We start from the raw sequence: 23783 nt of genomic DNA on the forward strand, positions 1-23783 counted from the left end.
ACTGAGCTGGTTAGGAGGAAGTTCTTACACACGAAAAAAAATATTCAAAAAAAGAGAAATACTCCACATGGCACTTCTTTATTTACCTTCTTAAGTTTGTTTAACTTTGGTAAGTTTGCAACTGAGCTTAGGCCTACGTTGATTGTACTTAAGAATTCCAGCTCTTCAAACTCATCTGTGAGTCCTTCAATTTTGCCTTCATTTGACCTACAGTTGTCAAGAACGAGTTCTTTAACCTGAAAGACAAAATTCAAATGTGTTCAAGTGTTTATCCTCCAGTCAGACATATAAATGTTCAAACATTTTCTTCACAAGGAAAGCACAAAAAAAACCGAAGCGATGGAACCGCACCCAAGAGTTTGCTTTTCTGCTTTGCAGCTGCACCAGAGAAGTTCTTTCCAGCTTCTGACATGAAGTACTGTTTACAATACTAGCTTCACATCTCACAATAGATTTTAGCGACATTTCACAAACATACCTATTAAAGGACAAATGAAGCAAACCTGAACGCTGATGGCATTCTGCAAATGACCGAGAGCCAGTTCGATTGCGTTAATGCTAGTTTACATGATTTACCAGTAAAACTCCCAACCACTGTTCATCAAAGTTACTGCTCAAGACATTTTAACAATAGAGTGGAATATTCAAGGTTTCATTAAAGAGCCTCCAGCTCTGATAACTTCTTGCTTGTCAGTGCAAGACATCAGTCATTTAAAAGACCATTTTCTGCATTAAGAAATTATCTCAATGTATTACAACAAGCTATTCAAAGAAGGAAACTTTAATTTTAGACTGCCGGCTGCAGAGAGATCTTCTGGGAAGTGAAACAGGCTGACTAATGCTATGCACAGCGACGTTTTTAGGGAGAACCTGATGTCCATGACTCTGTAATCGTAACTCCACAATATAATCTTGGAAGTCCCCGCCTCAATATTCTGTGGGCTTGGCAGTTCTAAAGCAAGATTTTCCCCACAGAGATGGATTTTTCGTATAGAGTTTATAAGGCAGGCTTCTGATGCTTCTGGAATGGGAAGCTATAGTGGATAGAACCCGATTCCCCCTGGGCTCACCTGAGCGTATGGGGTACGGATCCCATCCAATGTTCCCTGAAAGATGAGCCCTTGGACGGCCGCCCGGAGAGTTTCAAATGCTACCCAGCTGATTGGCAGAGCGTCCACAGCCAGCAGCATGTTTTTACTGGTGGTGCACATCCACATATGCCTCAGTGCGTGCAACTAAATTTATTCCACACATGGATGCAGGCCAGGGGGGGAGAACATTGATTCCATCCCTTCTATCTCATCCTCCCCTTTGCCCATACTGGAGAGAGCGCAAGTGGGCACTGATCTTTTCTTAATGGTCCACATGTAGTGGATGGGAGGGGAACAGGAGGAGGAGGAAAAAGAGGATGCAGGATTTGCCCGTGGGCTTTCACAAATGCTGACCCCACCTCATTCAGCAAAAGCTGGCATTCCAGCTGCAGCCAGGACCTCATAGGGGTGGATGGGATAAATCGGTCTGGGCGTTCCTTGCTGAGAAGCAGTCCACAGAAAGGTGCTACTTTCACAGGACACAGCTCAACGTTCCAGAAACACAGACGCCCGTATGATCCAAAAAGCCCCACCACAGCCATTAAAGAATAAAACGGTTCATTTTTAACCCAAACCCCAATGCAGCCTTACCACGCTCAGTCCATCACCGGCAGAAACACTAGCAGGATACACATCACGCGCTGTAACCCGCTACCGCTAGGAATCTGCAGTAAATCCTCCCCCACTTAGCCAGCATCAGAGCGCAAACACTCCCACATCACCAGGCAAGTTCTCCCTCCCTGGGAGAGGAATACACCCTTCTGACTGCATTGCAGAGCTCAGCGTGATCTCCATCTCCTAGGGGGACCACAGACCATTGAAACTCTGGGGGCAGGAAGAGCGGGCAGGTAGAACGGTCTTCCAAGACTCACATCCCCCAACTGCGAGACAGAGTCTGAGTTGTCTTTAGAAGAGCAGTTCTCAGACGTTTTGGTCTGCGGCCCACCCTGCTCACACACCTTTCCACAGACCACCAGCCAACTACCCATCATGACAGAATGGGTGCAGGAGCAGGCTGGGGAGTGAAGGTCTGGCTGGAAGCTTGGGTGACGGACTGGACTGGGGAGTGGAGGGCAGGGATGGACGCAAGTCGTTGAATAGGCTTATCCGGTAGTCGAGTCGATTACAGGCAACCCCCACATTTACGACCTAATTGGTTCCTGGAGAACCGTTGTAAGTCGAGCCCTTATTTCCCATAGGCGCAATTTTCCGTTCCTGGAAACCCATTTCATACCCTAAAAATACCAAAATGGACCATGGAAATGGAGGAAAACGAAACTAAATAATTCAAATAATGCACAAAAATAACCAAAAAGTGAAGAGCAATGTGGCAGAGACGCACGTAGGTCAAGCAGCAGCTGCAGACGGGTGAGTCTGACTGACCGTGTGCGTTTCCTGTTTTGGGAGGACGTGCGGCGTCTGCGGCGTACGCCGTTGTAAATGCGAGCGGCGGACGTAAATTGGGGGGGTTTAGAAGCTATCGTGCATGAAAAAAATGGTTGTAAATGCAGAGGGTTGTAAGTCGGGCGGTTGTAAGTCAGGTGTCGCCTGTACTCACATTTTCCCCTTGATCTTGCTGCCTCAGTCTCAGAGTCAGAGGGAGGGGAAAGCTGGTTCTCCCCAGCACCGTCTCCGCAGTGCTGCCTGTCCAGCACAAGGAGGGGTGTGGGAGGCTACCAGTGGCAGGCCCCGCTTGCCGCGAACAGAAGCTGCTTCGCATCCCGCGGAGCAGCCTGTATTTGTGGCCAGCCTGGGCTGCCGTGGAAAGCGGCCCCTGCCACGAAGCAGCCACTGTCCGTGGCGAGTCCCACCTCCCCAGAGACCCCCCCAAACATGGGCTGCTCCACCCAGCACAAGATGGGACAGAGTAAGCCTGGCGCACGCCGGGCCCTGGACCACTGTGGCGTTGCATTTTAAATGAATAAAAGCCAGCCCGGCTCTTATGAGATTTAAAATGCAGAGCTGCGGGGGGGCAGCCCCTAGGCCTGGTGCGAGCAGGGCCTGAGCGCCTTCCCTTATCGACTACACGATGAGCCAATTACCCGCCTTCTACCATCCTCAGTGGCGGGCTCTGAGTGGCAGAGGGGCGGCAGGAGCAGGCAAGGGGGCGGGGTCTCGGCCGGAAGGGGCAGGAGAGAGATGAAGGTGCGGGGTCCAGGCAGAAGGAGATGTGATGTTGTTGGGGGGGGGGGGCGGTACCCTCTTGTGACCCGGGATCCACTCTGGTTTGACATTCACCGGTGGCTGTGTGTGACCCCTACCGGCCTGTGCTGCTCTGCAGAGACGGTGTCTGTGTGTGGCCCAGCGGGGGGTGGTCCCTGAGGGACGGCGCGTAGGCACGGCCCAGCCGCCCGACACCTGGGCTAGGTGGTGGAATCTGAACAGAGCCAGGGCCGGAGCTGCCTGGGGGAACAGTTGCTGGGGGTTGCTTTAGTCTTGGCTGGGGCAAGCATGAAGAAAACAGACTAAGTCAGTACCGGGGGCGGGGGGTTCAGGGGCCTGGGAACCCCCTTTCCCAAGAGGTCTAAGGAGGTCTGGTCTGCCTTGGCTCCTCTGTCCATGTCGAGCCTGTGCTGGGCTGTACCGTGGAGAAGCAAGAAAATCTTTCCAGTCTACTGGCTGGTGGAGTTACTCTGGCTGTGGATGAGCGTGCAGGGCCGGGGGCTCCCTCACTTGCCATCACAGGAGGCTAGAGGACACTTTACCTGGCTCCATGCCTCCCAGGCACTGCACCCCACTGCTCCCATTGGCTGCGATTCCGGCCAATGGGAGCAGCGGGAAAAGCCTCCAGGTGAGATGTTTTCTGGGCTGCTGTTCCCCCACCCCGGGGGGGTAAGGGAGAGCGGCAACACATGCAGCCACTTCCTTCCCCTGCAAGGCTTGTCCCTCTTCCCCCCGCAGCAGGAAGCCGGCTGGAAGGGGGTAGGGGGCTGACACGCCAGCACAGGCTCCCCGCTGCAGGGGGGAGCCCCGAGCCCACAGTCCACCTGCAAGACTGCTGTGGCCCCCCAGTGACCCGCAGGCCACACTTGGAGAACCACTGCTTTAGAACAGTGCGTTTTAAAAAGTAAAGGGGGCAGGTCCCAGGGGAGTCTGCAAGACCACAGAGTCAGGAAGATGGAGAAACCTTCCCTTTGCATACATGAGGCCGTTACTATGCAAATGATCGCGGTGCTGAAAATGACTATTGCTGTAATGCCACCGCGGGAAAGTGAAGTCAAGGGTGAGGCAGTCGCACGGGTGCATCAAAATAGCTGTACTAGACACCTAACTCCACTTTAGTTGAATCACGTGGAATTCGTGGCATGGAGGGAGCCCATGTGCCGAATTCAAGGGGGCGCCGCCCGAGTGAAGGGAGCGCCCTGGTAACACAAGGGATTCCAGGGTAAAGAAAATAATCAAACGCAATTTCTCTTTTCCCAACCCTCTCCAAAGAAGAATTATGATCAAGAAGTGTCCAAGTTTTGCATAAGAATCCACACACAGTCCAGAAGTGTCTATTAATAAGTTTTAGATATTATGGCTTATATAAAATGTCCAGTTCAAACATCTGAAATGAAGGCAGGAGCAAAAAGCAAACCCGGAAGTATGCAGTAGGTATGCCCTTTTGCCACAATAATTCAAGATACCACATGGGCCCTAGGTAGTACCGGGAGAAGTAGAGGGGGGGAAGAGACAAATTCAGGAGTAGAAATCAATGTTCCCTCTAATTTTTCTATCCATGTGCAGAATAAATTTTGTTCTGTGCACCAAGGCATGGTGAATGTGCACCACCAGCAGAAACACATGCTGCCAGCTGTGGGCCCTCTGCTAATCAGTAGGCGGCATTTGAATCTTTGCTGGGTGGCCGCCTAAGTGCAGGGGACACTGGTAGAAACCCGCACCCAAATAACCAGACTTCTTCCTAAAGCAGTGATGGAAGCTTCGCTTCAACACAGGAGTGAGAATACTGGTAGATGCTGAATGATTTGAGGTGCCGACACGCAGAGACATAGAAAACGGAAGTGGTAGTTAATGATGGTCATTTCAAAATAATCACATGGCACTGATCAAAAAGAATTCACCCAGGTACATCTACACAGCAGGACAAAAATCAAATTCAGCCACGCAACCTGAGCTACGTCAATTGCGTAGCTGAGGTTGAAATAGCTTAATTCAGCTTTTGGCGCTGTCTACACAGCAGGAAGTCGAAGGAAGAGCACTCTTCCTCCGACTTCCCTTACTCCTTGTGAAATGAGGGTTACAGGAGTCGGGGTAAGAAGTCCTCCAGCTCGACATTATTTCAAAATGAAGGCTTGTAGTGTAGACGCGCACTACGTTATTCCGAAATAATGCTACTGTGTAGATGTACCACCAGTGACTGAGTGAAATTCTAGTCTGAACAGGTACATCCTTCCAACCTATCTAGTCCTTCCTGCCATTTCAAACTAATCTTAAAAATCTTCTGTCTAGTCCTGAACTAAGTTTTTACATTTAGTTCACAAATGAACTTACTTTTCCACTGGCTCTACTTACTCTAATCCAAGCAAGAGTCTCTTATACTGGACACCTAGGTTTTCCCTTGATTGGAGGTATCCTTGTTTCGCCTGTCTCCACGGATGTGGATATCCAAGGCTCATTTTTGCAGGTGCAGATATAAATTTTATATCCAGAACCCTACAAATCTGTGGCTATCTCCACTTCATATCTGCCAGTAGCTGCATCTGTGGCTGTGGAGAGCCACAATTGATTTTTGCAGATGTCAATTTTGTATCCACACATGGCTCTATCCATTGGGCAGTAAGTAGTTTTGGGATCCACCTTTAAAGGAATCTTTCCCTTCTAACAGTGAAGGCAAAGGAAAAGTCAGAGAGAGACCAAACGCCACAACACAGCCTTGTGCCCCAAGGGGGGAGAGTCCAGGCAGAGAGAAAGAGCTGGCATCCAAGTTAGGGGTGAGATCTGGCCTCCAACCCACGTCAAGGGGGAAATGGCGTTAAAGTCTAAAGCTGAGAGAGAGAGGAGGAACCAAGAGTCTCTTCTCTCATCCTTCGGGTGCTGAGCAGGCCAAAGAGCAGCGAGTCTTTGTCTGGACTGGGCTGTAACAGGGTGATGTTCAATTGTGTTTAAGGATGTTAAGTATCGAGTAACTGACCAGTCAAATAGTCGATAGGGCACCTCTGCCTTTGAAGTGTAGCAACAGCCCCATGGGATGTTGCTACACTTCAAAGGCGAAAGCACCACGTGAAGCCCGGGATCAGTGGGAGAGTCCCACTTTGAAGTACCTCTGCGCCTCCCCCGCTGCCTCTTTCTGATAGAGGCAGCAAGGGGGCAGGAAGCGACTAGTCGACCAGCCTGTCAGCTCCCCGGTAAGCATTTGCTAATCGGACAGTCGACTAGTCCTTCACATCCCTACTTTGACACACGGGTGGCGGCATGGGGGAGGCGGGGCCGCACCAACCAAGTGCTGGACCGTCACTTCCCCCTGCATGTACACATGTCACTGCTGGAAATTTCAGCAGTTACATCCTTACCTGAATACGCCCACTTTAACATCCCTATTTTCCGTCCTTTCGCCTGGAGTTATTTCCAAAAAGAACGTGGCGAGCATTGTGGAAACCAGCCTCAGACCAAGCACCACATCACACTTCCCATTACAACACGCCGAGTGGGCCACCGCGCTCTTCGTTTTCACACTCAGGCCTTCTCCCCTTTTGCTTCCGCCCCACAAAACAAAGCCGATACTTTAGAGAGGTTGCGTTCCCCACGCAGGCCCTAACCCCCGTTACAGGGCGTGTCCTGCACTTGAGAACAGGATGTACGGGCCCTACCCATTAAGACCTGAGAACATGGGAGACTGCCCCAGCGTATTTGAATCAATACGGCCTGACGGGAGCTCTGCAGTTCAGTCAAGCTAAGACAGACGCTGCCTTTGAGGAAAGGTACAAACTAGACAATGAAAGTAAGTTTTAAAAGACCATTTTTACATGGCGGCGTGAAGGGCGGGAGCAGTGGCCCCTCTGATCTTTTCCATCCACGTGCAGAATAATTTTATGTGCACCGAGGCATGTGCACCACCAGCAGACACAAAAACCTAGTTGCGGAGTTTAGCAGCCGATTAGCTCCCTTGAGCAGCCACAAAAGCGCACAGTTTACAGGGGACACTGGATGGGAGATCCCCAGAACAGTCTAAGCAGAGGGACAGATACAAATTGCGCAACACTGTTCGAGCATGCTACACGCCCCTCAAAAGTTGATGCAATCTGGGAAACAATGCAAGAACAGCTTGCCACAGGCAGCTGTGACCACCAAAGACAACCCTTTCCCTCAGCATCTCTGGTACGTTGGGATCTGTGGTGTCGTGGATCTCGGGGCGTTTGAGGGCCAGGGCAGTGTCTGCGGCTGCCTGCGCATCTTGTCAAGGTGCGCGGATCCCTAACTGATTCTGATGCTTCATCGCCGTCTCGACATCCCCGGGGCCGGCTCTGGGTGTTCCATTTCCCCATTCTTTCCCTCTGCAGCCTGCCCAACAGCCACCTGCGAGGCCAGGTGCTTCCTAGCTGTGCACCGACGGCCGCTTGTGTGCTGCACTGCGGTTTGCTAGTACCGAGGCTAGCTTTTGTGGTGTCACCCAGAACGGGGGTCCTCCAACTTCAGGGCGCACACCCCTTCTGACAACAAAAATTACTGCAGGACCCCTGGAGGGGGGAGCCAACGCCTGGCCTCTCTCACCCAGGCCGGGGGACAAACCAAAGCCCAAGGAGTTCGGCCCCGGGCACAGGGCCTGTAATTTGACCCTTGGTCTTTGGCTGCATTCAGATGGGCTCGCAATCCACAGTATTAGAACTGCTGCCCTAGAACCATCACCAGGTCACTGCGCCCTCCTCCCCTGCCTCCTTTGAACCCTGGACTCCTTGCTCTTTTTCTATGGCTGCTCCACTTTCTCTCTTTGGTGGGGTGGTCAGACTGTTCCAGACTGACATCCCCTTGCTGCCTGTCCATTCTGCATGCCTAACACCGTGCCTTTGAGTCCTGCGTGCTTTTGAGTCCATCCCCCTTTGCACGACTTATAACGCTGGATTCCGGCTGCATTAAGCTGGGCTCAGGACTGCTTGCGTGGCATTCGGCGTGTAGCCCCGGTGCCCCCTGCAGGACGACTCTCGTTTCTGCATTCACGACAGCCCACACCAGCACAGTGCTCCACGGCGACCCTCCCAAGCACATGCTCTGCATCGTTTTACCTGCCATGATTTTTCTCCTGGCTCGCTTTTCTGCATGGGTGACAGAAACCTTAACAGAGGTGGTTAATTTCTCTGCTCCAAAGAGCCTGCGAGCAGCACAGTGGGCAAGTCGGCGCTCCCCCAGTGATGACACACTGAATTACAATCCACAACAGACCACCAAGACTACCAGAACAACATCAATGACGTTACAACACCCGCACCATTATGGCTCACGTTTTAGCAAGTTAAAGGGCAAGTTTACGAGTAGAAAGCCCTGGATCAAATTCAGCCCCACCACACCACTGATGTTGGAGGCAGGGACCTGAGAGATTCTCATGACATCGCACACTTGACTCCTACCCTGTTCCTTTGGCTCTCCTAGGGCAGGAAACAGCCACCATGCCACATGGCCTCACGACCCATACAACAAGGGGGAAAAGCACATTCACATGGTACCACAAAGCTCTTGGCTACTGCTTGGCCTACTGGCATTAGCAAGTGTGTTGTGTCACTTCCTCTCCCCCACTGCCCCGTGCTTGCTTTCTACATCCATGAGTGGTGAAGGGGGGGGGGGGGGAGGAAAACTATGACAAAGAACAGCCTTAGAGGCAGCTGCACCAACTCTATTTGTCCCGCAAATGCAGGAACATACCCCTCCTAGTTTCAGGGCTGGCCAGAAGCCCTGCCCCAGCATCACTCACCATCAAAGGTGCCCAGAAAGCAACTTCTGGTCCCCCATCCTTTTAGGCTATCAAATGAGATTTCTTTCTTGCTCAGTTGCGGATCAGTGATCTTGGGGGCTCTGGATCCTCTGACAGAAACTCACCCGCCCGTTCACCCCGATTTACAAACTGTTCTCTGCGATCGACTGCTGCCGCAAACAAGAGGGCGCATCCTTCGATCTAGTCCATGCAAAAGGGCACACGCCGGAAGTTTTGGCTGGATGGGGGACGGGGCATCCTGTTAAGCGGCCCATGAGGATAATGAAAGCAGGACAGGACGTCACTGGTACGTAGCCCAAGCACTGTGCAGGAAAATAAGGGGGCAGGGACAAAAACCTGGAGCCGAGTATTCGCCGTGTGGCCATGACTCTTCTTCGACCCCCGGGCAGAACGGACCAAATTCTTCTGGGTGCCCCCTTCAGAGAGGCGCTGGAATGCAGCAACCAGACACGCTTGAGTACTCGGCCTGCTCACCCGGCTGCACTAACGCTGCAGCTGCCACGAAGCTTTGCAAACTCGATGCAATTATGCAAACCTCTGCACTTCCTGCTCCAAACCCGCAGCCAACGTGAAACCCAGCGAGGTCTGCAAAGGCTGTTTTCTCTCTTCACCAGCGAAAGAGAAGCCGCAGGCAACGTACGCGCCTTTTGGAAAATACCGGGCATTTAGGGGTGGATCCTCAGAGGGGCAGCAGCTCTTCTTGGCACTCCTACGGCGAGGTGGGAGGGGGCATTATACCACCTTTATGCACGGCTCAGTGGCCCCCTGGCCAAGCGCACGTGGCCACAGGGCAGTTATAATGTGTGCCCACTAGCACACTCCTCCCAGCGACTGTTCTACTACTCCAGGATGGCCAGGCTCAGTGTACTCCGCCATAACCCCCTCCCGCCTCTGGCATTTCACCTCCGTGGAGGGAGAAGGTGTGATAAATAGACTGGGGGAGGGGAGAGAGATAACCCTGGATCACTCCGCTTTCCATCTCAAAGGAGGCGTAGCTGGGCATGGATTAAGTGAGATTTTTCTCACTTCCTTTCATTTTAACAGATACAGGAAGAACAGAAGAACGGCCAGACTGGGTCAGACCAAAGATCCATCCAGCCCCGTGACCCGTCTGCTGACAGTGGCCAATGTCAGGCGCCCCAGAGGGCACGGACAGAACAGAGAATCAAGGGATCCCTCTTCTGTCACCCGCTTCCAGCCTGTAACAAACAAAGGCCAGGGACACCATTCCTACCCATCCTGGCTACTAGCCATTGATGGACCTAACCTCCATGAATGTATCTAGTTCTTTTTTGAACCCTGTTAAAGTCCTGGTCTTCCCAACCTCCTCTGGCAAGGAGTTCCACAAGGTGACTGTGTTGTGTGAAGAAATCCTTACTGGTGTTTGTTTTAAAACTGCTCCTTCATTTTATTGGGTGACCCCTACATCTTCTATTCCGGGAACAAGTCAATAACTTTTCCCAAGGTTTCTGATACTTGGAATCTCTCCTCTCCCCAGCCCACGGTTACCCCCCAAACATTAGTATGTTCTTGACAATTAAGTTTTCATTTGAGTCAGGGTAAAAGTGATCATTTTAATATTTCAACCAGGCTTGACTCCAGGCCTATTGACAAGCTGAAACGAACGTCAGTCACCTCCTGAGCAGCAAATACCACAAACGTTTTAAACGAAGGGTTAAGAAAACTGGCCGTGGACATGCCACTTACCTAGCACAGGGCCTCGTCACTGTTATGCAACACAAATGCAGAGAATGCTACATACCGGGATGGGACACTTCCTCTCTGGAGAGCCACATAGCATGTACCCCTGCCATTCTGAGCTATGAATAGGATCTCTCACAGCCAGAGTGCTGATGAATGAAGTTAACAGAGGCAGTGAAGCCTGGTTTCGGTATGAGGGGACACCCCAAAGATATCTCCACTATGGTTCAGTGCACCTTTACGTTAGTTGGGCTTTAGAGCAGGTTTTAATTTCACACCTTTTAAAAAAAAATATAGCATGTACATTTAATTTAGAAAGAGAGATTCAAATCCTATCCAAGAAGGAAATCACCAGCCCGCGAGAACTGGCTGTAACAGATGCATTTTTGGTGCTGCCAAGTTCCTGTACGCTGAGCAAATGAAACCACCGATTGCACTGGAAATGAAAATGGCCCATTCACATCAAGTGATTTTATCCAACTGGCATCTATTCGGTGAATTGGAACTTGGCGTCTCTGCACAAACAGGGTGTGAAACACTGGACTTTATTGGGAGTGGTCTTTGAATGGTCCAGCCCCATCAAACTTTAATAGGCTCACATCTACACAATCTCTGTGCTTAGAAGCAACTTCTACTGCTAACTTAATCCCCAACTATTAGAGCCAGCGGTTTCAGCATGCACATTTTCGAAGAGCTCACTCATTTTCATGTCAAGTTAACACAGGTCTCTTCTTGCTTCACTCAAGTTGCGTGTGCGTGCACAGATCAACATACCTTCCAGTGCAGTTTTAAACAAGTTTTTCATATCAATAGCCACTGTAAAATACTTGAGCATTACAAGTGAATGAGCATCAAAAATAAAATATCAGTTTGTCAATTGGGTCAACTAAAATAAAAAGCCTCGCAATACACCAACACCTACCTCGCTTCTACACAACGACCCCAAATCTTAACCAGCCTCACGGGCTGTTCCTGAGTTATTCAATGGGACTATGGAAGGAGGACCCATTAATGATTCAGACTGAGTGCCTGAAGTCAGCAGGCATAGGATGTACAGGGGCCTCATTTGTCACACTTGTAAGTGGCCGAAAAGAATCTACGATGACAGCGAAGAAGGGTCGGATTCTGCTGACTTTCCTGTTTCAAGATGCCACTTTCCCCCAAAGTTCTGGCTCCGATTCCCCGCCGGCCTGAGATGTGCGGCTGCATGCTACGATGCAGGAGAGAAACGGTGGGCTTAAAACGCCTCTCTCTGTTCTGAAACAAGAGATGCTAGCGCATCTACAACGTGAGACTGAAAGTTGCTCTATTTTCTGTTGGCTTCCAACAGCCTGCAGAGACATACTGGCAAAGCCCACTCCACACTGGCCAGACCCCAGGCATGGGAGCCGGCAGAGGGTAGGGAATAGTCCACTCCACCACGGGGTTCCAGTCAAAGGGGAAATAAATCTCCACTAAGCAGCAGAACTGGGTTGAAGGTTGCTTTGTGCCATCCATCTGGTCCCATATCAGTACATTACCACTCTATAAACATGCTGTACATCTGGGCTACTCAACTTTGGAAGCCCCGGGGCCACAATGATACCCATAGCACATGCCAAGGGCCACAATTTACGTGTGGTTGCATGTACATGCAAACATATGCAAATAGCTTCTTTCACACTGACAGGCATGAATACAAAGATTAAGGCAAGACTACACAACACACAGGCCCCATGTAAGTCAGTTCTGCTGAGATTAATAAAATGCAATATTTACCCGATCTCCACCCATATGACAGCATTTTTAATGAGCAATGACAGTCCAGAAATTTAACTACTAAAAAATTTAATATCAACCCAAACTGCACAGTATACCCATACTGCACTGCAGGCCGCAAACAAACGGGCTGCAGGCTGAGTAGCCCTGCTGTACATTGTATCACCCTCCGCCCAGAAACCAGCAAACACAGGAATGTAGTTCCAACTATTGTCTTTGACTATCTGTGTAATAGAATCTCAACTTTCAGGTAGGAGAGGGAGAAGAAGAAAGCTAATGGTATACATCCTATAATCAAAATTGCTGGGACTAACAACCTAGTATCTCCAATGGAAACATCTAGACAAAAAAGATCTAGGACTTTAGCAGCACTTTTCCACATATTTTTTAAGAATCACGTCATGTGAAAGCATGCTTCCAACTGAAACGTGTCAGCAACTACCTGTGTATGCACAAGAACATGCACCATGCTAGTCAGTAAGTCAACGAATGCCTATAATAATGTAGGATGCCCCTTATTCAAGAGGCATCTAATCAGATTTTTCTAGGGATGTTGGATAGCGTTTAATTTAATAATTGCATAACTGCACAAAATCATATCGGTTACACAATTATTCGATGGTCCCTGGGGGTGAGGACAGCAGCCAGTGCGCTCCCAGCCCCAAGAAGCCCCCTGCCGTCCCATGGACAGGAGCTGCCTCGGCATCCCACCTGCCCCCCCTCCCGGTGCTGCTGCCTCCGTGGGAGGCAGCAGGGGAGCCGATATACACGGGGAGCCAAAACGGGGTTCCCATGTTTACTGGCCCCTGCCTGCCCCCCTCACCCTTCATGCTGCTGCCTATCAGAGTAGGGGTGAGGGCCGGCAGCTCCGCAGGATCCGGTGCTCAAGGGGAGCTGGCTTAAAAGCTAGCTCCCCTCGGGCACCAGCTCCCACCTCTCCCCCCCCCTCACTTGCTATCTCTGACACAGAGGCAGTGAGGGGAGAGGGAGGTTGTGTGTAGTCGTTTGAATGAATCGATACGCCGAGGCTTATAGGTTAATCATTTACATGACTATATGCTAACATCCCTGGATTTTTCCTGGTGAGTTAGTTTTAAGATCAGCTATATTACAGAAGCCTGTTACAGAGATATTCAGCCGGAGGCTCATGAACCACAAAGTTACTCTTTAATCCCTCTCCTGCAGCTCTTTGCAGCATATGGTTCTAAAACTGTGTGATTTAATTACCAATCAAAGTTATTATCTCATCAGGAAGCTTCTACTATGTTATTAACCAATTGTAGAATGCTTGGTCAGTCATTTTCTGTGAGGATGGAGATGTGTGTGTGTACACACACACACACACGTACACGTACACACACACACACACACACACACTCACTCTTTTGGGCAATACTGACCCTTAATTTGGCTCCTCAACCACTGAGACCTGAACATACTTCATTTGAAGGGGCCTGGCCTAAACAGCCATAGTCAAATGATTAAAGTGCTTAATTAAATGAAATGTGCAGGATTGGTGCCCCTAGCCTCTGTTTGTCAGACGCTGAGAATGAGCAACAAAGGATGGATCATTTAGTGATCACCTGTTCACTCCCCATTGGGCATGTGGCCTTGGCCACTGTGGGCAGACAGGACACTGGGTTAGATGGACCTTTGGTCTGCTGCAATATGGCCGCTCTTATGCTTGAATTTCAAAACAAATGCTTTTTGAGGGGCCACTTGGAAGTTTGCATCCATCTCTTTTTCCCAGTGGCAAGATGTCCTAGTGGATAGAGCACAGACTGGGCCTCAAGAGATCTTGGTTTTAGCCCCGTCTCTCCTCCTGGGTGATGTGGGCAAGTCACTTCTCCTTTGTAACGCATTTTGAGACCTACCAAGGAAAAACACTGTAGAAAAGCTAGCTATTATTAAATGGCTTCAGCCCCACTCCGTAAACACACGTTGAAATACACTATTTTTAAGAAAGGTGTAATGTGCAGAGGGTAATTCCCCGTTCTGTGATCATTCAATACTAGAGCAATCACGTGCGTTCCTCCCATACACTTAGAAAATAGATGCCATGCTATCAGAAGTCAAAGAAAAGTTTCCAAAGAACGTTAGCACCAAGGCAGCAGTGCAGGGGACGGGAAGGTAGAAGTGGTGTTTGAAGGAGTCAGCTTAAAATCCAGCTCTCCATGAGCACCAGCTCCTGTGGAGCCGCCTGTCCCCTCCCCTCCACCTTGTGCTGCTGCCTCTGATAGAGGCAGTGGGGGGGAGGGGAGAGGGAAGGGAGAGGATGGGGGGAAACGTAGCCGCTGGTACACACGGGAAGTCAGCTTTCAAGCTGGCTCCCATACTTGACGCCCACACTGCTGCCTCTCTAGCAGGTGGGAGCCAATGATTTTTTTAACATCCTTAGCACATTAATAACTAACATTAAATCAATACCTTGTCTGAAAAGTTGAAGATGCTGAGTACTATGCAAGTGAAATGTCCAGCTGGATTTACTGGGACATGTTGTTTTCAACCTTTTTAATACATGGAAGACACCGAGGCCACATTTACACTTACCAGAAAGCCATGCTGCTGCAATCAATGCAGCAGAGGTTGATTTAGTGGGTCTAGTGAAGACCTGCTAAATCGATGGCAGAGTATTCTTTGGTCAACTCTGGTACTCCACCGGAATTAGAAGATTAAGGGAGTCAAAAGGAGAGTGTCTCCTGTTGACAAAGCGCAGTAAAGACATTGCCGAAAGTCGACCTAAGCTACACTGACTCCAGCTATGGTATTCACATACCTGGAACTGCATATCTTACATCAACTTACTGTGGAAGTGTAAACAAGGTGTGATTAGAAGTGCCCAATGATGAGTCAGTCTTGTGACTCTTGTTACACAAGTCGAAGTGAAGAAAAGATTGATAATAGGCCCAAATCTTGTATCTTGTTCAGATTAACTCAGACTACTTACGTAGGTAAGGGCTGCAAGACCGGACCCAAAAAGTTACTAATTTAAAAAAAGAAGAAGAAACAGTGTATTTTGAAGAGAAGCATGAAGGAAGCAAAACCCATAATGGAGGTAAAAATCTAGCAGGAAAAAAAGCAAAGTTAGTAAGTTAGAGAAGAGGCACAGAAAAAAAAAAAGATTACAAATGTGATTTGAAGAATGATTTGGCAAAGGGAAGGTGGAGGAAGAAATGAAAATAGTTTGTATGTTATAACAACAACAAGTTAACGGTCAAGCAACCACTAGCCACTGCAGCTAGGTCTATCAGCAGAAAGCAACTCCTAACGCTTCCTATTAGGGAGCAACAGTACGAACAAGATTTCATTTTACTCGCCCAGGTGATTATCACACTGTTTACTGAGAGCTGCCACATTCGGTGGGTGGGGGCGGGAGGAAGTAGGGATGTAAGTGACTAGTCGACTACCTCTGGACTAGTTGCTCCCTTCTTGCTGCCTCTTAGCAGCTGATTCCCGGCTTGCACTGGGTCGCCTGCTACACCTCAGCCTTTTAAACATATTAAGTCCCCCCCCCCTCCATCTACAGTTTCCTCTCTTAATCCACGCAATTTAACATCCCTAGGGGGAGAAAGGAGGGGACTGCTCTTCCAACAGCAAGAAAAGTCTCGATGTGAGAGTCAGATGGTGGCCAATCTGTTCCCTCCCAAAGTCTGCTCACATGGAATTCCACACGTTTCTACCCACACCAGAGATTCTAGCTGGGAAACCAGAACTACTGAGTTCATAGCACCCCTCAGAACCAAAGGCTTAACATTATTTACTTTGATCTGAGGAAGTGGGTCTGGCCCACGAAAGCTCATCATCTAATAAACCATCTTGTTAGTCTTTAAAGTGCTACATTGTCCTGCATTTTACTTTGAAAGTGATTCACTCACTCAAAACATAAGTAGTTCCATTTTTGTGGGTCCAATTCTCATCTTTCCCCAGCCTTTACAGCTCCATTAAAAATGTATTCATCCCAAGATGTGGAATGGGTAAGTATTGTCCATGTCTATGATCATTCCTAACTTGGGTGCAATACATACAACATATCCGTTTGTAAAAAGGAAGCCCTCACCCTTTACACTACAAATTCAATATTGCTAGACGTACCCCTTTGTAGACAATACAGGCCTTAGGAATTCAAGATTAATTCAGAGGAAGAACAGTGTACTCTGGGTCCTGAACTATTGCCTCTGATTCTGCATTTTGAAGAGCCACATGGTTAAGCTCAAAACATTTTTGTACGTCTTGGTGTAGAAGTGCAGCAGCGTAGATGACAAATTCTGTGTGTGCAGATCTGGCTGTAGGACAAGTTATCAGATTCAGGTTTAAATCAATCCTATCACCAAGGCCCTCACGAGTCAGTACTAGTGAGTCGTTCTTCCTGTTATGTGTCTCTTTTAAGCTTTTGGTGTCCTTTTTTCAGCTTCCCCTGTTATGTCTTCATTCGTTACCGACACCCCAGCTACTTTTGTTCTGATACTTTTATCAAGAGTGAACCATTTTTCAAGATCATGTTTGCTTGTTCGGTACACAAACAAATCACCCTAACACCTTGCATAAGTATGACTGCATTTGAGAGACTGATCGTCTAAGAAAAAACGTGAACAGTTGAGGGGGAAATGTCAGGATAAAACCACGCGTGCGCGCGCTAGAAAAGCTGTCAGATAATAGCAACATTGTGGACTGATTAGAAAGCAAGGCAGCAAGTTTCTATCTTGATCCCTACGCATGCTTACAATTTAGTCAAGTTTTAAAAAGAAAAAGATTTCTTGACAGCCCACTGCGGATCTCACACATAAATCCTGTATCTCTGCGTGATCATTCTCATCCATTATTTTCAATTAAATGAGGTAAATGTTTGCTTCACTGTTTCCTTTGGACCTACCTGTTTCCAATATCAGCTGTTCCTGGTCAAACAACTTACTCATAGAACCCTGTGCAAATACAGTTATGGACACAAATTTTGTATCTGCAAAAATGAGCCCTGACCTGTGGATATATAGCAGATAGCCGTAGATTCGCGGGGCTCTACTTATTCACCTTAATACAACACCACTTCTGGAGATCCAGTGGTATAGGTGCAGAGATGTATAGTTCAAATCAACATTTTTGAGAATTTAGCAGAATACCAGCAGGTCAGAAATCCAGAGAGGCTGCTAGAACAGTTTGAATGCCTTTCATTTTTGTATTTGTTCAGTACAGGAAAGGTCTTTAAAGAGACACCAACTTAAGCCATTTACTATCATTACAATGAAAAGAGTAACATAGTGAGGAAAAATTAAATCTTAACGTTTACCTTCTGTATTTCACAGGAATTACAAATAGTCATTATCAACTGTTTTCCCTTTTGTTTGGGTAGGTTGGCCATAACACAAAAGAGAAGAACAGACATAAATGAAATTAAACAGATGTTTTTGGGTTGGGGAGTCCAGAGTCGTGAAAAAAACTGAAGTAAACTTTCAACTTTTATTTTAGTTGACCTAAGTTCAAGTTAACAGTGCCTCTTTTAGACCAATCATGAAGTGTTTGGACTCAAGTAATCCACAACCGAATGTAAAAATGTAAGCATAAACATAAGCATAAACAACAACAAACATAAGCATAAAAAAGGCATTTTAGCACAATTTCAAAAACCTATACAAGGTCTATGTTGCATAGCCAGCCAGAACCGGAATACTGATAATTTGCTTTACAGCTGTTGTATTTAACTAACAAATTAGGCTGTTTACAATACAAATAAACAGGAGTGCCCAAAAATCTGCCCACAAAAGCTTCTACTAGTTCATTAATTACAGTGCCTTCTGATGGCTCTGTAGTAACCTATGAGATAATCTGTTCTAATTCCAAGTGTACAGGTCTTTACATCAGAAGACTCCAAGGGTAGATACGAGCTTAGATGTGTACATGTTAGGGATGTAAAATCCCATTTAATTAGTTAACTGATTAAACTTTATGCTTAACCAGTTAATCATGGATGGAGGCTGCTCTGCCCCAGCTGGAGCGCCCCCACCCGTGGGGGACCTGTGGGGCTGGAGCAGCCCCCTGCTCACGGTGGGTGCAGCGGGTAGGAGGGCTTCTCCGGCCGCTGCCAGTTAGCGGTAACCTGTTACGGGTGAGGCTTACCGGTTAACCATTCACATCCCTAGTATGTGCATAGCATATGAAGAACCTTCTCAACATGAAACACAGTGGGGGGGGAGAGAGAAAAGTCCAATAGAAAAACTACACAGCCATCAACAGTACAATACATAGGAAAAATAATTTCAGGTATTGTACTATCAATCTGGCACCTTTCACCAGCACTAAATTCAAATTAAAACAAACACAAAGAAAAGAGGTGCTGGAGAAAATCGGGCCCCTGTGCATTCCACCTTAAATACACTTGCAATATGTGCTTTTGTTAATTAATATGTATGCCAAACCTGCAGGATAATATTTAACCACTCAGAGTAACCAGCTCTGTTACACGGTATTAAGCAGCATTTCAAACAAGAATGATAGTACATCACTCTAAAGCCTGCAGAACATTACCATAAACCCACAAAAGTAATGAAATTCTGGTACACTGCTTCACCACTGCTCTTGATTTGCAAAACCCTAACCCTGTCAAGATGAACAACACAGCCTGTGGTGTGGATACCAAAGCACAAATGGCTCAGCTGCAGTTCAATTGACTTAGAAAAAATTGGCCTTCTTTACAAAACCAGAGTCGGTTTCTTTTAATGGTCAGACACTGTTAAAATATGGATTATGATGCAAATATGTACTGCCGCTTACTGAAGATACTGCATCATCTTAACCTATGTAAAACTCCCAGACTAATGAACTATCTCATTTAATTTCACTGGTCTGTCTATACTGAAATACACAATCTGCACCAAGTTGTGGATGGAACAAGCAATCATTACTTTTAAAATTCAGTCTGCCCCTCTAGTTAGTGCCCAAAGGCACAGAGTCAAGAAATCAGATTTCAAGGGATAGTCTGAAGAGTGGCAAGCCCCCCCATTGTAAATTTTATTACTCCCCGACATGAGGATGTGCTGGCCTCGCTACTGTGTCCCCTTTGGATCTGGCTGGTAAAAACCGCAATATCGACAAGTATCGTTCTCCCAATCGTATTTAAAATACATTTGCATAATGAAATCTGGAACAGTTTTGATTATCGCCTTTGCATGGGAGAGTTCATTCAGAATCAAAGAAAAAAAGACTTGAAACAGGTGACAGCAGGTACCAAGTTAGATAAGGAACACTTTATGACTGACCATATGGGGCAGGTGAAACAAAAAACAGGACTGTGTAGCACTTTAAAGACTACATTTCTACCATATGGGACAGGGTGTCTTTACCCACCAAAGATCAAGTTATGCAAGTGCAAAGAAACACTGTCCCAATCAAAGAAAGTCTCTTCGTGTTACTTTCCTAAACCAAAAACCCAGCAGGGAGGGAAGTAAACCACATTCGGCTTAACACTCCTGTCGCCAAAACGTGCCGTGCAGCACTCTGGAGAAATTTTTTACCGCCAGCATCCTTGTTAAAAATGGTGATGGTGGTGGTGGGGAAGATAAACCTCAAGCGGCGCTAAACGGTTACTGCTACATAATCCACAGGGGGGGGGGAAACCCTCAAGACCTACCTTCCAGCAGGGCCCTGCCCAGGAACAAGGCATATTCCCGACTCATCCATATCGCGGCTGCAGCCGGCAGTGAGTGTATCGCCATCCGGAACCCACTGTGCATACGACCTGCTAGGTCTGCTCGCTTCTTCCAGCTCCCGCGCAGCAGCTCGGGTGGGAAACGGGACAAGGCACAAGCCCAGGCTGGGCGCCAGGCCCAGCCCGCGCCGGCGCCGAGCGGAACGGGGCGATGCAGCCAGGCGCTCCTGGCGAGCGTGCGACCGGCCTTCCAGTCTCCCCCGAACGTTCGTCACCGCCCCGCGGAACGCTCGCGAACACAACGTTCCATTTCGAGACGCCAAGGTTCCATTTAAAGATACAGGCTCCCGAGTCCGCGCTCCCCAAGAGCCGTTTGTGCAGGGAAACAAGCGAGCACTCCCCTTTGCACAGACACGCACCCATACATGCCCGCCTCCCTCCCTGAAGACCCCTCCCCGGCCACATCAGCCCCACTGCAGCAGGATTCGGGTTCGAACACGCCGTTAGTCGTGCCTGGCTGGGAATCGGACTATAAGATTGTTATCTTCTTTAAAAACAACCTTCTCCCCTCCCCCCTCTGTGACAAAACAGTGACAAAATGGCAGACCTGAATGCTGGCAGTCATGTTACACACACACAGAGCGAGCCCTCCGTGCGCCCTCATTGCTTCCGTCAGCCGCCCTAACCGCCACCATTCCACCTCTTCGACCTGCCCTCGAACAAAACACGAAGCATTTCTCCTCCCCACCGAATAATCATTATTAGGAAACTGCAGACCTATGAAAGCTTCTCATTTTAGGTTGTAACACGCATTACCATTTAAAGCAACCCCCCTCAAGTCCCTCCAGAATTTCACAAGGAATGTTTGCTAACTGCACCGCTGGTGGCTTTAAGAATTCCCTCCTTTGGGGTGTTCGCACGGATCCTAAAGCATAAATCGCCTTGGTTTCATACCCCAGCCTTTTTCTCCTTTGCAGCTCGATGGAAAAAACATGGCGTCTTGTCCTACTTCAGGTTTAGTGTGGCGCTGCCAACGCGAGGATACAAAGTTGGGAATGATTTCATGGGGTGGAGGGAGGGAGGAATATTTCAGCTCCCCGGCAGAGATGTAGGGACAGAGGCCCCTCATTAGGAAGCTCCTCCGTTTGCTCTTTGTCCTCTTTGCAGGGCTCTCACAAACAAGCCCTCTTGTACTGAGCTAGCTGGCACATACACGCGGTGCAACACAAGGGAGCACGAGCAGCCCCGCTCATGCAGCAACCTGCACGCACACACACGCACACACACACCACACAGCACTTTGTATTAATAGGTGTTGCTGCTCAGATACAAGGGAAGGTGTCTGACCCACTAGCCAGCTCCATACACACTCCCTCCCTCCCCCCTCAATACTTTTTAAAGTTTAAAGCGAAGGTTACGTAAATCCGCCCAGCTTTGTCCGTCAGACATTTTACTGGCGACAGGAAAAGTGCGGGGCAGTTTTCCCCCTGTCCCCCTGGGATACTTTTGATTTCTGGAAAGGTATGTGTTTATTCACTCCTATCTACGTCCAGCGCCTTTCAAAGCTGTCTGGTCTGCAAGAGGGAAACCGAGCCGGAGAACACCTCCCCTTCCCCGCAAATAAACTTAGTATTTAAGCCATTATATAATGCCCTCTTCGGTCTTGGCTTCTAAAAATCCATGGCCACATGTGTGGGATCGGTTGTTTTGGAGGGGAGGGTTTCCCCCAGAGACTGGCTTTTTACTGTGTGTTAATTGCACTAAAACTTCCCAAGGTAGGAAAAGGCACTTGCAACGATCCCATGCACCGATGATTAAGGAGGAGAGACCTCCGGTCACCTTTGCGCAGCACAAAACACCAAATTCCCATCGCAAGAGAACACCCACACCCACCCCTACACAGAAGCAACCTTAATTTCTCCTTGGGTGCATTTGGCAAGAGGTTAGGGGGTCTGCCCAAGTTGGGTGACCCCCACCCCTCTCGCCTTTCGATTGCTATCGCTGCGGTAACAGTAAGAGACAAACAGAAAAAGGAGGAGAGGTAACTAGGTTTTCTCTTGTCTGCATAATTTGTGCCCAACCAGCCACGGTCTATTTTTGTCCTGACAAACTTTCTTGTTCTCGTTTATTCAGTCAGACGCTGAACAACAACCTAAGTCCAGCCCCAAGGAAAAAAAAAACATCCAGCCTTTTTGTGTGTGTGTGGATGGAGAGAGGGTGGAGAGTGGATTTATTGGGGCATTTTTTAAAAATTAAAAGCTTGCGATATTGTCAGCTGGCTCCGATTTTTAAAACCACTGAAGGTTTGCTTAAAAATCCTATTTTTTGTCTTCTCAGCATCTGGAGAGAGGGAGAGAGAGAAAGGGCGCGTTCATGAGGACTACAAAGTTACAAATATGGCTCCCCAGTCTCTCTTGCCTGATCACTGCAAAGAAATGAAGACGCACTTTAAACTAAACCATTTTCAACTCCCTCACGCTCCCTCCCTGCCCAACACTCCGTGCAAATATTTGCCAACAAAACCAGCCAGCGAGAGCCACCAACTTATTTTCATTTAATGCCTTGCAAGCTCCTTGAATGCATTTCACACCAGCAGACTCGGGAGCAGCTTAGTTTTCCCCTAGACCATAACGCGTGCGCCTTTGGGCACCCCAATTTAGGTGCACAGAGACATCCACACACCGGTAGGCACCTCAAGGACAACAGCGGCTTGAGCAGCCGCTGGCACGGGCGTTCCCTATTCCAGCTGCACCCCTACATTTTCTAATCATTTTAATGCACCCCCCAAAATGTGGGATGGATTTTTTTTTGCATTGCTTACATCTGAGGGCGTCCTGTTCCGCAGCTCTAAGTGGATCCTTTTCTTCATGTCCATGTCCCTGGTTAGCAGGAGTCTCTCGCTTTGCTCAGCTCCTCTTTTGTATTGACACCACTGAAGACCCCCCCAAAGCCAGCGCGGTGAGGGACTTTGAGAGCTCAACCAGCTCCGCTTGGAATCCCGAGCCCCAGCACCGCGGCTAACACTAACCTGATAACAGCGGAGGCGGGCACTCCCGGGGCCTCCGCCGCGATTGACAGTGGGCTCGGCCAACCGCGACGCGGCAGCTGGCGGCTGGAGCCAATGGGGCGGGCACAGCGCGGCGGGAGCCAATGGGCGAGCGGCGGAGCCGGCCAGGGGACAGCCCGAGCGCGAGCGGAGGCTCAGTCGCTGCTGGTGGCTGATGGGGCAGGAGCGGCGGCGGCTCCGCGGTGGGATGGGGGCGCAGCGCTTTCCCGCCACGTTCGCCCCGCGCCGGGGGGCGGCGCCCTGGGGCAGCGGCCGGGCCCGAGGGGGAGGGGCGCGGCGCCCTGAGGGGCGGCGGGGAGAGAAATGGCGCGCGGGCCGCCGGGGGGAGGGGCCGCGGGGCCGAGGGCGGCACGTGGGTCTGAGGGTGGGGTCGGGGGTGCGCGGACGGGGCGGTGGGGCGGGCTCTGGGGGGTTGGGGTGCGTGGGGGGGGCTGAGGTTGGGGGGCTCAGGGGGTTGGGGTGCGTGGGGGGGGGTGAGGTTGGGGGGGGGCAGGTGGGGGGGGGGGGTTGGGGTGCGTGGAGGGGGCTGAGGTTGGGGGGCTCGGGGGTTGGGGTGCGTGGAGGGGGCTGAGGTTGGGGGGGCTCGGGGGTTGGGGTGCATGGAGG

General features: G+C 49.3%; 1 protein-coding gene across 4 annotated transcripts in view; it reads right to left on the reverse strand.

The window, feature by feature from the left end:
• The window catches only part of ANP32A (acidic nuclear phosphoprotein 32 family member A), a 29749-nt gene extending 6617 nt beyond the window's left edge, over positions 1 to 23132 (reverse strand). The window contains exons 1-2 of one of the 4 annotated variants that reach the window (XM_006132081.3): positions 22932 to 23132; positions 87 to 236 (exon numbers count right to left, since the gene is read on the reverse strand). In XM_006132081.3, coding sequence (XP_006132143.1) covers positions 87 to 236; positions 22932 to 22985 — 204 coding nt within the window. In that variant the 5' untranslated portion in view covers positions 22986 to 23132. Of the gene's footprint in view, positions 1 to 86; positions 237 to 20092; positions 20281 to 20717; positions 20833 to 20926; positions 20945 to 22931 lie in introns of those variants that run through there. The other 3 variants (XM_025189188.3, XM_014578066.3, XM_006132082.4) reach the window with 3 other exon arrangements.
• Between the last annotated feature and the right edge of the window lie 651 nt (positions 23133 to 23783).

The sequence above is a fragment of the Pelodiscus sinensis genome, chromosome 14 (genome assembly GCF_052426305.1).
Source record: "Pelodiscus sinensis isolate ZL-2025 chromosome 14, ASM5242630v1, whole genome shotgun sequence".
Taxonomy (NCBI): Eukaryota; Metazoa; Chordata; order Testudines; family Trionychidae; genus Pelodiscus; species Pelodiscus sinensis.